The 19,765-nt window shown below is 39.5% G+C and overlaps 1 protein-coding gene across 1 annotated transcript in view; it reads right to left on the bottom strand.

The window, feature by feature from the left end:
* Positions 1-1,414: 1,414 nt before the first annotated feature.
* The window catches only part of LOC120741863 (sodium channel protein type 4 subunit alpha B-like), a 41,775-nt gene continuing 23,424 nt past the window's right edge, over positions 1,415-19,765 (bottom strand). The window contains exons 14-27 of the mRNA XM_040044952.1: positions 19,512-19,750; positions 18,608-18,781; positions 17,843-18,199; positions 14,518-14,928; positions 11,593-11,710; positions 11,325-11,479; positions 10,926-11,099; positions 9,149-9,271; positions 7,440-7,712; positions 7,111-7,164; positions 6,893-7,030; positions 6,544-6,648; positions 6,095-6,365; positions 1,415-5,076 (exon numbers count right to left, since the gene is read on the bottom strand). Coding sequence (XP_039900886.1) covers positions 3,848-5,076; positions 6,095-6,365; positions 6,544-6,648; positions 6,893-7,030; positions 7,111-7,164; positions 7,440-7,712; positions 9,149-9,271; positions 10,926-11,099; positions 11,325-11,479; positions 11,593-11,710; positions 14,518-14,928; positions 17,843-18,199; positions 18,608-18,781; positions 19,512-19,750 — 3,821 coding nt within the window. The 3' untranslated portion in view covers positions 1,415-3,847. The remainder of the gene's footprint in view (positions 5,077-6,094; positions 6,366-6,543; positions 6,649-6,892; positions 7,031-7,110; positions 7,165-7,439; positions 7,713-9,148; positions 9,272-10,925; positions 11,100-11,324; positions 11,480-11,592; positions 11,711-14,517; positions 14,929-17,842; positions 18,200-18,607; positions 18,782-19,511; positions 19,751-19,765) is intronic.

Raw genomic sequence — 19,765 nt, 5'->3', positions numbered from 1 at the left:
AGACTTTAGAAGGTCCATGCCAGGAAAAAAGTGTCGACCACCTATTTAAGATCTTTTGAAGTGACATAACTTTTCCCATAACTATATAAAGCTTTAAGCTCATATTCTTCTCAATTTTTTGCTCACAGTGTATCAATTTTTCCAACATAACGTTTTATTTTTAATGTTTTTCTTTCAATTTTTATCGCTTTTTTCATTTTTATTTTTTTTGGCAGAGACAGGCTTCCATAAAAACCACAAAGCCAAGAAGTCAGAGATTCATTAAAAACAGCTGAAGTGTAAATGTTTGTACTCCAAGAGTGGAGAACCAAGATTGACCTTAAAGACTGACGATGATGAGACACAACATGAGTCATGACCTTTTTTAAATTTATTGTTATCTATATGTATGTATGAATATACTGGTGCCATATTCATCATATGTCCCTTGTATTAGGTGTTCACATCATATGCAGTCAGTGTTTCTAAAGCATTACGTTGTCGTCGCTTCTTTTTTATTTATTTATTCTTACTGTGGCTGTGCATTTTGTAATTACACATAGTGCCTTTTTAATCTTTTAAAAAATATTTTAGTTTCTCTCCGTGATGAAGCTTTAATCTCCGCCACATGTCCCAACGCTTAAAAAAACATCAGATCAATTACCAAGTCACATCCAGTCACGTCACATTTTTTTCCAGCCCTTCACGCATAAAAACCCAAATTCAATTTAAAGCGAGCATCTGTCTGTTACCACGGTCGAAGAGTATAGCGTGTGTATGGCGGACGTGTTAATGCATGTGTGCACGCAAGTGTGTAAGAGTGCGAAAGACAGGAAGAGAGAGAGGAAGACTGTGTGTGTGTTTGTGTGTCTGCGAGTGTGTAATTAAAACAAGTGAACCACCCCCCACCTTTTTTTCTTTTTTTTACACACAGATTATCCCTCCATCCCAGCTGGTCAGAGTTGGATTTGACCACCCGACAACGAGAGAGAGGAAATCTCTTTGGAGCTAAATCCAAATTGGCACCCTTGATTTTTTTTTTTTTTTTTTAGCAAACTGAAAATGTTGGTGTGTTTAAACAATGAATTTGACACTAATATCTAAAACATATTAAGTAGAAAAACACACTGACGTCTCGAGGTATGAAAACTGTAAAACTGGTTTTGTAGTTAGTTTCTGTGGCTCTTCAAAGTATTGCTAAATTTTTCGCATGTGTTATAAATCTCCCCTCACTGTATCATCACATCACATCACTGACACATGAGTCTGCGTCAGAATGAAAAAACTAAAACAAACTAAAAAAATAACAATGAGTGGAAATGATTAAGATCATTCAGGCTGGTTGTTGAGGGGTTTTTGTGGTCATGTTGCTTTTGTGCTGGCATTATGAACAAATTTAAGCTGCAAAGGGCAATACGAGCACACTCACAAGGACAGCACAGTGATGCAAAGGTTTCTGCACATCTGTTTGGCTTTTTTTTTTAAACACATGGACTCTGAGAGAGATTGAGCGAGAGAGAGATTTAATATCGCCCTGACTTGTAATGAGGTCAAATCAGTTAACTGGTTCCTCATGTGAAAATGAAGATGCTGGGATGCTGCTCGGTTCTGAGCGCAGCTTTAACTGTCCACTGTGTGGTCAGTGAAAATCCACAGGTCTGTAAAAGAGCTTTATTATCATTCAGTAAAACAATCGATAAAATGTTTAACCTAAGTGCATTACAGACAACCAGGTCCTCAAGGAAAGTCTTTTATATAAAAATGAAGATATTATATTTTTATAGTTTTAACATATCGTATAATGGCCACTATGAGAGTCACTGAAACGGTCTTTAAATATAAATATATCACAAAAAATATGTAAAAATTAGCTTTACACTCATTATACAGCCTAGAAGCTGTTTACGCGCTTAATTACAAAATGAGCTTTCAGTGCATGCATGCTCTTCAAACCCACATCAGTCAGATCAAATTAAACGGTCTAAAGAGATTCAGAGTGTGCGGACAATAATCAATATCAGGCACATGATTCAGGGATCATCAGTACACACAGCCCTTCTTAGTAACTGACACACAAGTTAAATGTGCAATGCAGTATACATGACAAAATAGCTGTAAAAGGTTTCATTGTACTATAGTATTTTTTTTTTATAATGAATATGAAATACTGCTTGTTTTCTGTCATCTGAAAATGCATATATCACCTTCATTTAATCAAAAATGATATTTTGTTGACAAAAAGTAGTAAAATGAATGTCATTTTATGGGTTTGGCTTGGCTATGTTTTTTCCTGCATTCTGGATGAGCAATTGCTAAAGTTGTAAGCTTTGGTTAAAACTGTAATACGGTAGTATGCATTAACATATTAAAACCTGAATTAGCACTTTAAAAGTGCCACAGTCAATTAAAACTAGAAACTTCAGCCTGCAGGCGAGACTGACTGCCATCAAAACATTTGGACATTTCTATCAAATTTGTATTTGTAGAAAATAACTTATTCAACAAATATATATTTTTAACTTCATGAAACTTTTAGCCAAATCTGTTTTTGATTGTATCGTCAGTTTGTTACTTAGACGCATTCTTTAATACCTTTCTTTAATAATTTTTAATTTGCTGCATATATCTTGTATTTCTCAGTTTGAGAAACCAATTTCTTTTTTTGTCTGCCGTTCTCTCGGGGGTTTTGCTTGTCCATTTATCATGCAATCAGAGAGAAGCTTTTCACTGCAGGTGACAGTTCTTGGCCTTGAGGAGGGATGTGTTGCTTCAGACACAAATTTTACTTCACGAGGACTCCTGGTTTTAGCAATAAAAATTTATTAGTGTAAACTACTGTTGTAAATTCCTTGAAGTCATGATGTTGTTTCATTGGCATCTGTCAATGGATAGTTTTATTAATCTGCAAGTAAACACTCTCTAATCTAACTCTCTAATTCTCTAATGGCTCAGTCACACTAATGTAAAAGTAGGATGGCAACCTCCTTGTGATTAGGAAAAATCAGTGATTGCATTTCATTTTTTTTGCTGTTGAAGACAGGTTGTAAGGAGTTGTGGTGGCCAGTTGCTTGCCTAGAGGGTAAAAGATTGTGACTGCACAGTTTGCCTGGTGGGCAGCAACCTGTCTCCAAACAATTGTGGTTCAATTCAGACGGACTGCAGTCACTTTCAGACAGATTGTCGAAGGTTTGCAAATAAATGATTTATAAAGGCAGACAGACTGCAGCAATGTCGGCATCAGTCACACCCGACTTTTGTGTGAGCGCAACTCATCTGTGAGCAATCTCTTTGCTATGGGGACTTGACTCAAATGTTTGCCAACTGGTTGCAGCAAGTGCAATGTTTAGTTGTCTTATAAAGTGGTGGATAAACAAATCCATTCAACGGAAGACCTTATTCTAAATCTGATTAATCTGCTTCTAACAACTTGGTGCCAGATATCACAAATGACCTTTGCAAGTCTTCTGGTTTCCTTACTTCAATGACTCAGAGTTGTATTTGCTGCACAGTGAGGACCAATACGATACAAGGGAGCTGGTTTTAATGTTGTGGCTTTGTCTTGATAGGTCTAGGTCGATATTAAAAAAGAGTGCGTGATTATGTCTGATGTCATATTGTGATATTTTTAAGATGACGTTTAACTTCAGAGCTGTCCATGGTACTCTTTTGAACGTTGTGGCATAACTGACATCTTCCATTAAGAAAATAGAGGCCGAGTTACCTAAACACATTGCATATTCCCTCCATATCTGTTAAAATATAAAAGCTTTTTTTTTCTTCTCTTAGACCGTGAGTTATTTCAATGCATATTCTCTGCTGTAAACAAAACAGACAAAAACAATACAATCACCCTCCGTTCAACTGACTCTCAAAGAAAAGTTTCCTCATAGTTTTCCCCAGGCTCCCTGAGTTCAGAGTCTCTGGATACTGATCGGATCACCTCAGAGAGGCTCAGAGAGGCTGCCCTGGTCACACTATCATAAGATGGTGGGGAGGATGTTACAGTGTCGTCTGCTGTCTCTGCAGCCCCCACAGGCCCATAATGCTGGATCATGGTGGCTATCAGACCCTCTGTTTCTGGAGCATTCTCCACATCCACGACTGTCTCGTAGTTTATCTGTCTGTAGAGGTAGGACGCCTGCTTCATCTGCCGGCGCACAAGATGCCTCCTGTAACACCTCTGGATGACGATCGCAGACACCTCCTCGAGTTTGCGCCGCAGTGTGGAGGTGATGGGCTCGTGGGAAACTTTGGACGGGTTGGTCATCATGAACTTCTCCTCCATTTGCTGTTTCAGGGCATCCATTTCCCCCGACTCTCCCAGGACGCGTTTTGTGAAGGCAAACAAAATATCCAGGCAGTGGATTCTGTCCCCACTGACCATAGGGAGGTCCATGGAGATCAGGTGGATTTTGTTGGGCTTTGGGATACGCAACGGTTCCGACAGAGTGTCAGCAAAGTTCGACAGCATGGAGAACTCAATGAACTGCGTGGCCTCTGAGTCAAACTTCTCCCAAACCTCGTAAAACATTTCAAAGTCATCCTCGCTCAGGGGCTCTGTGCTCTCCTCTGTGGCAACACTGAAGTTCTCCAGAATGATAGCTATATACATATTTACCACAATGAGGAAAGAAATGATAATGTAACTGACAAAGAAAGCTATGCCCACCGAGGGGTTGCCGCAGTTTCCTCGGGTGTTGGTGCCTGTGTTGATGAAGTTGAGGTCACACTCATCTGGGGGGCTGGACATTATAGGGCTGAGCAGGTTGTCCCAGCCTGCCGAGGTGCTGATCTGGAAAAGGCAGATCATACTATTCCCAAAGGTCTCGAAGTTAAACATATCATCGATTCCATCTTGTTTCTTCACATAGGCAAAGTTTGCCATGCCAAAGATTGCATAGATGAACATGACAAGGAAAAGTAGGAGACCAATGTTGAACAGTGCTGGCATGGACATCATTAAGGCAAACAGTAAAGTCCTTATTCCTTTGGCTGCACGTATAAGTCGGAGTACACGTCCTATCCTTGCCAGTCTGATGACTCGAAACAGGGTCGGCGATACAAAGTATTTCTCAATAATGTCAGCAAGAACAATCCCTGAAATGAGAGCAGACAGGAAGTGATTTGTCTCATTGCACAATGACACACTCAAATTAACCTGCAGCACTGTAATTCATATACTGTTCAAAAAGCCCTTTTTAATCAGAGTATAACATCAAGTAAATTAAACTTGTGGGATATTGATGTGGTCAGCTGTTATTGCAGCAAAAGGTGGTTCTACAAAGTATTTACTCAGGGGACTGAATAATTACGCACACCCCACTTTGCAGTTATTTATTTGTAAAAAATGTTTGGAATCATGTATGATTTTCGTTCCACTTCTCACGTGTACACCACTTTGTATTGGTCTTTCATGTGGAATTTCAATAAAATTAATTCATGTTTGTGGCTGTAATGTGACAAAATGTGGAAAAGTTCAAGGGGGCCAAATACTTTTGCAAGCCACTGTATTATGCTAACCGTAGCTCTGTGCCTAGCCACCGCGCAGCACATCATTATATACCAGCTAGTCCAACTTCAGTAACCCTACAAACGTCACTGCTGTTTAGTTTTCCATCTTCATTTATTTTGGAAGTGATAGCAGAGCTGTACATTTTAATTTTTTCAGAAATCCCTCAGTCACAACATGCTATATCATGTTTAGGTAGAAACTAGCAAGCTAACTCCCTGCTAACTTCTAACTCATTTCATAAATTCTGTTTTCATGGATGCCTGGATGTTAAACTCAATTGTTACTCCTGGTAGAACAGCCACACAGATCATTTTATTAAAGATGAAAGAATTTAGACAGTGTTTAACTTTCAGCGATGTTAAAGTGACTGTGGGACCTGAAGCAAAGTTTGGACCCGGAAATGGCTAATGAGGTCAGACTTAAAGACTGGGTTGCTTAGATGTTGAAATAACAACAGGACAACAATGAGACAACCCCCAAAACAGGTATGTTTTTTACAGGTGGACACTTACAATTTTCCCTCCTCATCTTTTCTGACTGGTTTTTTCACTAGCTTGGCATTTACAAAAATTGTAAACAAAAAGATTTTTTTTTACTTCTTACCGACAATAGAGAGAATTATCACCACGAAATCAAAAATGTTCCATGCAACGGTGAAGAAATAACAACGGAGGGCAAAGATCTTGATCAGGCATTCGGTGGTGAAGATCACAATAAAAACCAGGTTGATCTTGTTGAGGATGGACTCCATTCGCTCTGACTGCTCATCGGTTTCCACCATCATGGTCACCATGTTGACAATGATGAGCATCATGATCATAATGTCGAAGGCTTGCTTAGACACCAGATCAAAGAAGAAGGCTTGGATAATGTTCTAGGATCGGGAAAGAACAAGCAAGAATACAATTTAATTTATATAATCCTTAACAAGGTTTGCAAGGTTAATGATATCACTTCAAAAAAATAAAAAATATTTTAAACAATATATAAAGTGTACAGGTAAAAATCTGTATCTTAAAAATGTGCTACATTTGCAATTTATATAGCTTTACCGTGGGTCTGGGTATTGGCTTTTGAGGTTTTTTAGTTCCTAACTTCTTCATAGCATTGTAGTACTTCTTCTGCTCTTCAGTCATGAAGATATCTTGTCCTCCTAAGTGGAAAAGAAAAATATCTCACGTTACTTTCTTTCCTAAAACAATGACAGGAGTTGTTTTCTTTTAAATGTTCAATCTGGGGGAATTAAAACCAAAAATCCTGCCACCTAATTCTTACTATAGAAAATTTTCCTTTGTACTTTTATTGGACTATTCATGCATTTATTTCTGCAGCTTCAAATAATAAGAACTGCACGCAAATATCAAGTGATCCCAGCCTGAAATCAGCGTTTTTAATACTCATCTTTCTTTTCTGCTGATTGAAATTGTCAATGATGACACCGATGAAGAGATTGAGGGTGAAGAAGGAGCCAAATATGATGAAGACTACAAAGTAGAGGTACATGTAGAGGTTGATTTCTTTTATCGGTTGTTCCTCCACCTAAAAACAAATGGGTTCATTAGTCAGTTAGTTAGTTAGAATTTTCATGGTATAGGTGTGGAAGAAAATAATATACTTACTCCTCTTGAATCAACAGCTGCATACATTATTTCCATCCATCCTTTAAATGTAGCCTGTAAATAAGAGAATATAGTACAATGTCATAGTCCAGGCGCTGCATTGTAATGTTATAGTAACAGCTGATTTCATTTTTAGAAAGAAAACAACAGTGAAATGTCTTTTATGATCTGCTGTAAATATTGCAACATGAGAGAGACTGATTTAAGTGTCTGGACAGAACAGGAGAGGAACAAAACAACAACATGAGTAGTGAACAAGTTCTCAAGGTGTTTATTAGCAAAAACAGGCTGGCATCATGTTTGACAGGTTAAAAATAAAATCAACTTACCACTTGCAAAAGAGAAAGGTAGCCAAGCCCCACATTGTCAAAGTTGACCTTGACTTTTGTCCAGTAGAACTGGGTGTCATTCATGGTGAGGCAGTCTGACTTGTTGTTGACCAAAGAGACACTGTGGATGAACCCCGTTCTGTTCACGCACTTTCCAAATTTGCCGGCGAACAGATTGACTCCCATGATACTGAAGATGAGCCAGAAGATGAGACACACGAGCAGCACATTCATAATGGAGGGAATAGCTCCTATGAGGGCGTTCACCACGACCTGATGAGCAAACAAGAAATCAGGTCAGTCCCAGAGAAATAAAGTATATTCTATTGTTGTAAACAGCTTATCTTTGTGATCTCTGCAGTGCACGCTAGTCTGGTAATCTTGTTTTCTACATATGCTATGATGTGATAGTTGAAGTTTAGTTTCCCAATTCTAACTTGAAGCCAACAGGACAATTTTTCACAGTGATTTACGTTATGACAATCCCTTGTATGATAATACATGTGCTGTATGTGCTGTGTGTTGATAATCAATTTCACTCTAAATCACATGTATGATTTTTGAAAGTACAGGAAAAGTCAGTGGGATACATAACAATGTGGCGATACTGTCATACAAATTCAGGGTATATGGACAGACACACACGTTTATACACATGGCCACTTTATGAGCTACACCTTGCTAGTATTAGTGTGAGACCCCCTTTGTTTTCAGAGCCCAAATCAAAATCACTCAAATCATCTCCCCCCACATTCTGGTGCTTGCTTTGAACCTAAGCTGGTCCTTTTACCATGTCTCCATGCCTAAATGAATTGGGTTGCTTCCATGTGATTAGGTGTTAGTAAGCAGGTAAAAAGATGTACCTAATAAAGTGGCAGTTAAATAAACGGAGTGGCTGTAGCTCAGTAGAGCAGGTCATCTACTGATCGGAAGGTTGGTGGTTCGATTCCTGGCTTCCCCTAGTCTGCATGCCAAATATCCTTGGGGAAGATACTAACCCCAAACCATTGGAGTATGAGTGTGTGTAAATGTTACTTAGAAAGCACCTAGAAAAATGTGCTTGTGCGAATGGGTGTGAATGGGTGAATGCACAAGTTGTGTAAAGCGCTTTGAGTGCTCAGAAGAGTAGAAAAGCGCTATATAAGAACCAGTCCATTTACCATTTAAACTGTTTGCGAAAACTGCATTAAATCACAGTCACTAAAATAAAAGTATAACAGCTAACAGCTACTGTTATAAAAGTATAACAGTACTGTAAAGTTTACATTTAGTATGGCTCGGTTCAGCATGTACCCTATAAAACACATATACTGCTGGAAAATCTGGTTGTCAGAACTTTAGAGTAATTTACATTTTTTACAATAAGATTGGGAACTATACATGTTTGCACAAAGTTTAGGGCTAATCTAGCAAGAAGCTAAAGAACTGCTGTCTTTCGTTGGATAAGTAAAGACTTTACATGTAACAAATCCCTGAAATACTACAACACATCCACAGTGACATCAGTTCCAAAGTTTTATCCACTCAGCAGCTGTTGAGACATTTCTACCTTGTAGAAAACTACTAACCAATTAAGCTGTTGTGGTAGTCCCAATGCTAAAGTTGCTTTATAACTAAGGGTTTATCCATAAGTGAAAGAATATTAATGAGATTAATCAGGATGTTAGTAGCCGACAGTGACAGCAAAGGACAGAAAACATATTTCTCACCCTCATGCCCTCAAATCTGGACAGAGCTCTGAGAGGTCTCAAAGCACGGAGGGTCCTCAGGGACTTGATGGCAGTAAAGTCAGAATATCCCAGTGAATTTGCTACCAGGCTTATCAAGGACACCTATGTGGAGTACAGAAAGGTGTATGAACTCTGAGAATCATAAAACAGACATCTGTGCTTAAACCTTTGAGAGGAAACAGCGAAAAGTACTGAAAAAAACAATATCAACTGGTCTTATCAGGACATTTGCCAAGAAAGTGAGTATATTTTTAGCGACTCTTATAAAGAATCAAAAAAACGGAGGAGAGTCGTAAGAGACACGTCAGAAACATTTAAAGAGCCATAGTCACATTTTTTGTGTGTATTTTGGGACATTCCACAGTTAGGAACACAAATATTGTATTTTTGAGGTTTAGACTTGATTTGGTTTTTGAATCATCGTTTCAGCAAATTTAGACTTCCACTCTATTCTACATCCAAAAGAGACAAAACAAAATGGTATTCCGCTGTTGAATGACCCTTGGATGACAGCTATGGATGAAAATGGCATGAAAGATATGTGAGAAAGTCGAGTCATGAAGGATGATGAAAAAACACAGACAAGTATGCACATATGGTAAAAACAGTATCCATGCATGCATACTCAGCTATATATGCATATAAATATGTATATATATCAAATAGAGTGAGTTTTATAAAGAAGTTTAATCTTTCTTTGCCAAATTTGTTTCCCATTTTGTTCCAAATTGATCCAATAAGTTCATTCAAAACAATTTAGGGCTAATAAGGTCCCAATGATCTGTATTTCTTTATAAAAGTCCTTTTAAAGATGCGTTTGGCCAATATATCTAAAGAAGATACTCAAAATCAATTTCAGGACTACAGAAGTCTTTGGCTCCACCACAATACAGACAAAAAAAATACAAAAATAAAGCAAAAGTAGGAAAGAAAAGTTTGCTAGGACTTCCTTTAAACATAAAAAACAGAGAACGCTCGGTACCTGAGTTACACCAAACAGGTCACACATGAATTCAGCTGGTGCAGTTCAAAAACAAGACTTTACGTTCCACAGTAAACCAGATCTTCTGTAGATAAGCCTCAGATCACATGAAACTGCGTTTGTTTTTGATATAAAAGCCAAGGTCCTGTACCCAAGCGGTTCAAACGATGATTGCTGAGAGCGGTTTTTTAAATTATTCTTATTTTAAATCTCATTTTATATGAAAAGCATTTGTTTAGAAACAAGACGGTGGCTTTTGATATCGCAACAAAAAGCGCTTACGAGTGAAGAAACACAGAAGCATTTGTGATGCGGATGCAAGTTTCCAGTCCCAGACTCCATACTCACCTGGGACCTGCTAACTACAACTTACCCTAACAATAGAGCGGTCTGTGGCAATCTGTGTAACAGCAGGTGAAATCAGAGGAAGTCAAGGGCTGCATGCCTCGGGCACTTTGAGTGACTAAACACTTACAGAACCGCATCCAGTTCCCCACAAATGTGTGGCAAAATCCTACTGGGGAACGGCCAAATCCTGACATGAGAGCAGCTGCAAAAGTCTACAACGTATCTACTGTTTCAGTGTGAATTAGCACTTAGTTCTGCAGCGAACAGGTTCAGGTATTGAAAATGTTGTCTAGAGCGAATTCACGTGCTCTCCTGTGAAAAATCTGGCATCATTAGAACTATAAATCCCACAAGTACGGCATACATTCAGCTACATCCTTTCACGTCACATGATTTGAAAACCAAACCAGCAAAGCGTTAACTTACATCCACAATCAGAAAGTCGAGCCAGCACCAGTAGTTTGTAAAATACGTCTTGAAGCCGTATGCAATCCACTTGAGGAACATCTCCAGGACGAAGATGTAGGAGAAGACTTTGTCAGCGTACTCCAGCATCACCTTTATGACTTTTCTCTTTTCAATGTAAATGTCTTCAAATGCCTGCAGTATAAGAAAACGCAGCATTACATTTCCATTGCTCAGCATAAGAAAACCATCTGTGAGAAGTTTTTTTCTTTAAAACTACACAAAAGGTGCAATTTGGACATCAGCCAGCTCAACGTCTCATCAAATCTACTGCTGATACTGTTGGTCAATCCAGAGATTAATAATTAATATTGGTATTGGATCAATACTAATCTCTCTAATTAGATCTAGGACCCTTACCAGAGCCCCACTGCTGAGCAGGATCATGAAGATGATGAATGTCTCAAACCAGCTGTGCTCCACAATCTGGTAGCAGGTCTTCCTCAGCCTCCACCAGGCCTGTCCTAGTCCACGGCTGGTGTTGATGTTACAGCACTGGCAGTGTCTCATGCAGACTGATGACCGTGTCAAAAAACAAACCGGCATTTATCACAGCATGAAGGAAAAAAATAAACATTTTAAATGAATGCACGTTAGCAGATTTAGTGAGGTTGCTACTTTCGCTCACATTCAGGAAAGCATTCATCAGGCTCCATACTGTCTTCATCCAGCACTGACAAGTTATCCTCTTCCTCTCCGGGCTTCCTTAGATCCACTGTGCTGCCCTCTGACAGGCTGATCTTCTCCTACAAAATAAAGTCTGAGTGTTTACAATCACGTGCCCTCGTATGGAAACAGCCCTCAGCTCTTTGACATCTGCATGTGTAAATACAGAATATGAATCTATATTAAACTAGCAAACAGCGATTTGTTCTGGTTGTGTTCCCCAGCCTGTTGTGATACTGCTGATGCTGTTGTCATACATTCATGTCACACATTAAGAGTTTTTTTTAAAGAAAAAGAAGTTGCAGCACATTTTCCTGCTCCACATGAGCCTGCGTGCATTCATCCCATCAGAGCCGGCGCACCTTGATGGACTTTCAATCTCCTGTGAGGCTTACTGCAATTTTGATGAGATTTTCATGTGTTGTAACAACAACATATTTCATATGATTTACAGGACAGAGGTGCAGCTTCAATCTCGTAAAATGATACGAAATTTAATCCAGCATTAAAGGGCGTGCACGGGATCTGGAAACTAAATTACCAGCATTGCTCATCTTAGAGTTTAAAGACAGTGAGAAACATAATGGACTGATGGCACATCAGAAAGTAGTAATTGATCCCATTTAAGCAAAGGAGATTTATTTACACTCTAGAGAAGACTCAAATACTTAACTATAGGATTTCTTTTTAACAATATTCTTACACATAATATGTTTATCACTTTTGTGTGTGTTTAAAGCTCTGCATATGCAGAGCAGCTGCAGATGCCCAGTTAAGCTGATGGACGATTGGAGGTCCCCCCCCGCCCCCGTTTTTCATGATGCCTAGTTCTAGTGTGGTGTGCAGCAGCGCATGGGAGGGAAAGAGGAAGAGAGAGCACCAGACTGCAGGCTGCCCAGCTCAGCTGTGTCAGTTTAATCTGCTCTACAGCGCCTGGCTCCACATCTGGCCTGCTCCTGTTTTTCTGCCAGACAGGACAGGAACGACACATCCTCCGTCTCAACAAACGCCCGATCTGCAGGACAGTCTGACTCTAAAGCTTTCGAATGAACACAGTCAAATCCAAATCTATACAAAAACTGAGGAGTGCTATTGCACTCTCACTGTTGCGTTTTCATGCAAATTAAAGCAACTATACACACGGTGTTAGTTACTGTTGCTGAGTGCACGGTAAACTCATTTAATATGTACAGAAATGCAAACAAGAAACAAACTGTATCTCAGTCATTACAGCTTCGTCCAGTGTTGGTGTGTAAGTTAGCTGTCTAATGCTGGGCAAATAATACTAATGCACCTACGGATCAGGGGTGAGCTTTTCAAGCTGCGATGCCTGACCCGTCGAATGCTCGGTGTGCTTCCCTAAGATTCCCTAAGAGGCTTTCAGAAGTGTGCTAAAGACATATCTGTTTAGGCAGGCACTTCAGCGATGCACCGTCTGCTGTATACGTCCTGCGTTTCTAACACTGAAGTCTTGAACTGCTTTAATCCCAGATTCTTTTGTTCAGTTGTTCATGTTTTTATCATTTTGATTTCTATAAACGCGTTCTGCTTTCAATTGCAATTTTCTTTCCTTTATATTTTAATGATTTCAATTATGTGTTCTTCCAATGTTTGTACTCTTAATAATCATATAATCTTACAGTACTCGCTAATGGGTGTAAAGAGTGCTGTGGACAAAAATACAGGGAGACCTAAACATCAAACCTACAGGAGTTGCTCAGCCATCCAAACACATGAAGCTGCCAGCACACAGTTTTTGTGCTGATGTTAATGCCAGAAGAGGTTTTGAGTCAGAAGAGCATTGGTGACTTTTACTCACTATGCACCTTACCACTTGGCAACCTGATACTGTAACTTTAAGTGGGCTGTAACTCCACGGGTCATTGCTGTGGCTCCTAAAAGCTTTCCCTTTGTAATAATAGCACTTACAGTGGATCGTGGAATATCTAGAAGGGAAGAGATATCGAATGCTGACTTCTTGCTACAGTGACATCCTGTGACAGCGCCACCTTTAAATTCTGTGAGCACTTTGGAACGAGCCATTCTTTCACAAATGTTTGTAAAGGCTGACTGTGTGGCTAGGACCCTGATTTTCTACACGTGTCTCAATGGGACTGAAAATCTAAATTCAAAGGATAAGATGTGTGGCTTAAATAGTAATGGCCTCATTTTCCTGTTAGTTAGGGATAATCAACCCCTTTAACATGTGTGTACTAAATATAGCTTTAAGCATAGCTCGGCACACATTCAACCACATCTCATTAACATGTGTGTGGGTGTGCGGGACTCTATGACAGACTGATTCCATAGCATCATCATCATCATCAGAATTAGAAAACACAGATGTTACTAATAATATTTAGGCTACCAGCACAAAACATATATGCTTAAACATACACACATATGTTAAACAGTATAAGCTCTGTTTTAGCCACAGCTAGTTTGGAAAGTGTGCAGCCCTTCTGTGTCCAGTCATTAAACATGATAAACTAATCCCGCCATTTTGATATCATGTTCATTCTCATACAGACCCTTTGTAAAAATTAAAAGCTTCTGAAAAATCTTTAAAAAAAACTTCAATTATTCCAGCACATCTCAATTTAATAGGTAGATCAGACAATAATTTCAAAATCATAATTTGTTGTCAACGTGGACTTCTGGAGTTTATCTCAGCATATACAAACAGCAAAAAACCAAGTAATTATTCATTTATATAATAAGAAACACAAGCCAAACAAACAAGTTGAGCGTTTCAAATGACAAGATGAGATTTCATTCTTAGCGAAAAGTATGCCGATAAAATCACATTCTCTAAAGTATGTAAGTTCAGAGAGCATTAAAGCCTGAAGTTAAGCCCCAAACATGATTCTGGGCACGACATACTTACCAGTTTGTTTTCTTCATCCTCTGATGACTCTGAGATCTCCTCCTCCTCCAAAAACTCCACATCTGACTCCCCAGGCGCGATAGGAACAATGACAGTCAGGTTTGGGTTGGTCATGTAGCTGTCCTCCTCTGGTACGATGTACTTCTCTCCATAACGTCCAAAAATCCCCCCATTGCTCTCCATGTGATTTCCAACCGGCTTGAGGGCCTGACTGGTTTCCTTGGCTTTGTGTTTTCGACGCTTCAAGCTCCTGTTGCAGAGGTTGATGACGCTTGTGACAATCCAGGAAAAGCCGGAATGGATGCGAGCGATGGCAATCTGAATGTTATTCAAGTCCCCGTCTTCGTCTGGAGCAGAGAGATTGTCTGAGCTGAAGGAGCTCAGCAGCAGGGCCAGAAAGAGATTCAGCACCTGTTGTTGACATACCAAAAAATGTATGTTTACTTACATCTGAATGGATGAAACTATTAAACTTGTTTATAGCTATTTAGCCGTAACCACTTAAGCCCCTTTCTCTCTTTCTTTTTTGCATCTACAAATAAGAAACACATTTCAACCAAATTTGCTTATGCACAGAAATGCTACATCCCATTTCCACACAGCCTCTTTATTCAATATGCCACACTCCACAATAATAGGTGGTGGTGGGTAGTGTGTTAATATGGCCTGGAGCAGAGATCCTTGGTGTGAAAAGGGTTAACAAAGCAGGACATTGTATAGCCATATTATGCTTGTATCACTATCTGATGCGCAAAGCTCTGAATTGTTTAGTATGTATGTATGCTTTATCATTTGACATAATGCCTGACATGATGTCCCATATATTTTGTCAACATTGGCAAATCCCGCAAAGTTCTGCAACAATGATACGCTCAGGCACATATGGCTGATGTTTCAGGCCTCCTGAAGTCAAGGTTCAAAGCATCCAACTCCTAAGTAATCTGTCTGCTAGCTTAGAGAGCAGCAGCACGGGGCATAACACTGCACATATGTGTGTGTGTCTGTGTGTGCATTCCCTTCATGGGTGATGTGCACAGTTGGCAAGGATCATCTTTAGCCACTGAGCTATAGTCAGAGATGGGGAGCATGAGCAGATGATTAGTGATGAATGCCCTCCGACCTTCTCACCCCTAAGCATCCTGGATAATCCCACAGATAAACTGCTTTCCCACGATTCATGTGCACAGAGAAGTTCCTGTCCATTAAATTCCATAGGGAGCGCTGTTGTGATCTGATCTTTAGGCTAACAAGGCAATACAGTCAATGAAAGTGTCTCTATCCACTAATAGCATCTATGTGATACTTGAGAAACTGCTATGTACACCTAGAAATATCTAGTACCATTCTTTTGACTGAGTTTGAATTATGCAAATCTCTTGCTAATTTTTTGTCAAAAGAATTTAAACTTATCCTAACTACAAAAGTCGAGGGGAGCAAGTGAACAAGTAAATAAAACTAGATTTTTACTGGGTTAAAATAATGCTATACTAAAATACAAGTATTTCTGCATGTATTTCTATTACCAGGATCACCACTGGAACGACACCACATTCAAAGCAAAACAACGTTGAGTATAAACAAATCCTGCAAATTCAGCGCGCTTTTGTATTCTTTAATATCAGCTCACAGGAAACGGCTGGCCATATGGCAGGAGCAGTGAATGTGGGTGGGCGTATACAATTAAAACTGAATTAACTGCTGTTTTTTTTAACAGCTGCATGTGTTGGCTTGCAAAATGAGTAAAAATCAAAACTTGGTGTTAAACGAGGTGAACGCTCTGCGGTGTTTGTGCAACACTTGGGTCCCCATTTCACCCGTAAGGCTTAGCTCCTTAGTGGTGGATAAAAGGGCAGTAAAGCTGCTCCAGCACTGAGTTTGTCTCTTGTCGCTTCAGTTTGCACGGCAACATGTGTAGATAATACACATATGATGCAGCACAAATAACAGAGGGTTTTTAAGTTGAGGTGATGTGTAAAAATGCAAATGAAAATAGAACGAAATGATCTGCACATCTCATAAATCTATAATCTATTAAACTTGGTAGAAACTCTGCTAAATCTAATCTGAAGCAAGACCATGACACTTTCATTTAATACAGCATGCTGAAGAGTTGCTCATTTACAGATATACAAACTAATACAGCTTGCAAATTTTAACATAATTAACTTGAAGGATGGTCCATTCACATAATACACAATCAGCAGTCCTCTCTTGTGCCACGTAATCCCAGATTACTTGTGACATCACCAAGTGGATTTGGTAGCATTGAAACGCTACTGCATCGCTCTTAGTCATCAAATACTGTTTAAAGGATAACTTTGCCTGTCACAACTTTGCCTGAACATCAAAAGCACTTCTTCTGTTAAAGACAAATGATACACTCATACCCTCCACATATCCTCCATTTTTTTAAATCTTTATTAAGGAGCAATGGATTCAGTCATTTTGTAATGCTTACAAAAATCCATACTTCTATATGTTTAAATAGGCTGAGTAATTCCACGTACTGCCTGGACACCTTTTTTTAACAAGTCTGTTTTCAGAGTAGTTCAGCCACTGACCTAAGCATTTAAGGTATGTTCAAAAATAACAAACTTTAATTTTCTCAGTCTCCCCTTCCAGGTAATTTCCCGGGGAAGTGCTGCCCCAGTTCCTGCACAGTTGGTAATTTAACTGCACAGTTGGAGGCAAATCTCAGGGTGGTGGGGAATGACTTGCTACCACATGGTGATGTGACAGTAATTTCCACACTGAAAGTTTGACTTTGGGGTCATTTCTGGTGAACAACCATGTTGCCTGTGCTCCTGACATGATGTGAGGATGCTCTCTGAGTTGAGTGGCTATGACTTTGAGATCACTGCTATGAGCAATGTGACGGTTGCGGCATGAAAGTTGGTCAGTTTGTGACAGAAGTTGATGTTTGCTCTCTATGCAAGCGCAGCTGATCAGAACAGGACTTCCAGTGAAAGCTTTCCAATGAAAGAACGTGAAGGAGGGATCAGATAGTTTAAATTAGGACTGGATTCATTTTCCAGCTTTTTGACTGCACCTCGTGCCTGATCCTGTAGTTGGCATTTGCAGCAGCAATGTGGTGCATGTAGGATTGAGGTAAATGTCACTCAGTGCAACACTGTGGTTGACTCATTTCTACTGTCTGAACTTTGCAGCACAGAGGAACAGGGGAAAGGCCACACAGACACTTCTCAAAAGAAACTCTTGTTGAGTTTAATCTTTTTGTGAGCTTTGCCGGTACAAAAAATATAGACTATCACTCAACATAACCTTAAACAGGTTAGAGTTTAAATGCCAAGTCATAATAACTTACCACCAAGTTCCCTATGACCATGACCAACATGAAGACCAAGATGCAGAGGGGCTGGCCAGCCACTTCCATACAGTCCCACATGGTCTCGATCCACTCGCCGCACAAGACCCTGAACACAATCAGGAAGGAGTGGAAGAAGTCCTTCATGTGCCAGCGAGGCATCTGACAGTCAAAGGAGATCTTACAGACACAGTCCTGATAGTTCTTGCCGAATAGCTGCATTCCCACCACAGCGAAGATGAAAACAATGATGGCCAGCACCAGCGTCAGGTTTCCCAGGGCGCCCACCGAGTTGCCGATGATCTTGATGAGAGTGTTGAGAGTGGGCCAGGATTTTGCCAGCTTGAAGACTCGCAACTTATGATAAGAGAAATGTGAAGACAAATGATGCTGCATCTTCAGAATAGACTGACTATTACACTGTACAAGTTGTACAAGTTAACTAGACTTCAGAGTTAAAACCTTAAGAGACTTTTATGTTTTTAGATGTAGTCTGGTTATTAGATAAAATGTGCAACTCTGACAACTCTGTTCCTAGGTATCATCGTTTTTTTTAATGGACATATTATGCTTTGTCCATACTTTTATCTTAGACTTCACCCATCCGAGAACCCTTAGTTCATCAGCTGTCTGTTTCCCATTACAAATAGTTGAATCTGCTCCCGTGTCTAGGTTTTGTCTTCTGTTCATCAGGAGCTGATCAATCGGAAATAATTAATAAATTTTCTTCAAAGTAACGCAGAGAATTAACAAGATTTCCCTCACCAATCTGAAAGATCGCAGGACGGACAGTCCCTCCACATTGGAGAGGCCCAGCTCCATTAAACTGAGGCAAACAATGACGCCATCAAAGATGTTCCAGCCCTGTTGAAAGTAGTAATAGGGGTCCATGGCAATCAGCTTCAGTACCATCTCAGCTGTAAATATACCAGTGAACACCTAGAAAAAAAACACAGAGTGACAAAAAGACATTTAGAGGTGAAAAATCCAGCAAAACACTAGGAATATTATATAGCTACAGCTTAATTAGTAGAGCATTCACTGTCTTTTAGATGAGTTGTTTCTCTTTTGTTGACCACAAATAAACAATTTTACACAACCGCCTTCAAAAGATGTGTAATTTGAATTTTATTAATGAGTGAACTAAAAACATTTCAGTGAAGGTTTCTGCACACAAACCTTAGTTCAACAGAAAATATAACAATGTATTTCAATATGTTATTTCATTTTTGTTGTTGTTTTTAATTTATTCATATAAAGGTACATATAAAGTTATATAATTTTAAAATTACTTAATGTATTAATGTATTTATTTATTTACCAAATCTCTGTCAGAGTCTAAAATTCACCGGTAGGAAGAGATTTCAAAACAGAACTACAGGAAATCAATTCCACCTCTTGCTAAAAATACTCCATGTTATTAAAGATAATCGCAAATAGTCTAAAACAGAATCTTTGACAGCGGATCAGCATCACTGTATTTGACCTCCTGTCCTGCACCTGCTTTAAAAAACAACCTGTCTGCAAACAGAGACGGATTATCTGAATGCCGGCCAGTTCAGTTTCCTCTCTGTTCCACTCTCCTCTCCTTATCTAGCACCCGACAGCACTTATAGAAAGTGTGTTAAAAGCTGGAAACATCCCTCTGGTAACTTTAAAACCCTCTTACCAGATTGCCCACTGAGAGCATGGTGTTGAACTCATCAGTCATGGGGTAGTGTTCAAGTGCCATGAAGAGGGTGTTCAGCACAATGCATATGGTGATACCAAGATCCAGGAAAGGATCCATCACCATTAGCTTCACATACTCCTTCAGCTTCAGCCACCAGGGGCAGCAGTCCCATATCAGATACTTCTTGGCATACGCGTACCAGCAGGGATGGCACTTTTGCCTCGACTCCTCCAGCTCTGCAGAGACACCAC

The sequence above is a fragment of the Simochromis diagramma genome, unplaced genomic scaffold, assembly GCF_900408965.1.
Source record: "Simochromis diagramma unplaced genomic scaffold, fSimDia1.1 OVJJ01000663.1, whole genome shotgun sequence".
In the NCBI taxonomy this organism is placed as follows: Eukaryota; Metazoa; Chordata; class Actinopteri; order Cichliformes; family Cichlidae; genus Simochromis; species Simochromis diagramma.
The sequence above is the reverse complement of the archived record's forward strand: the minus strand, read 5'-3'. Positions and strand labels throughout refer to the sequence as shown.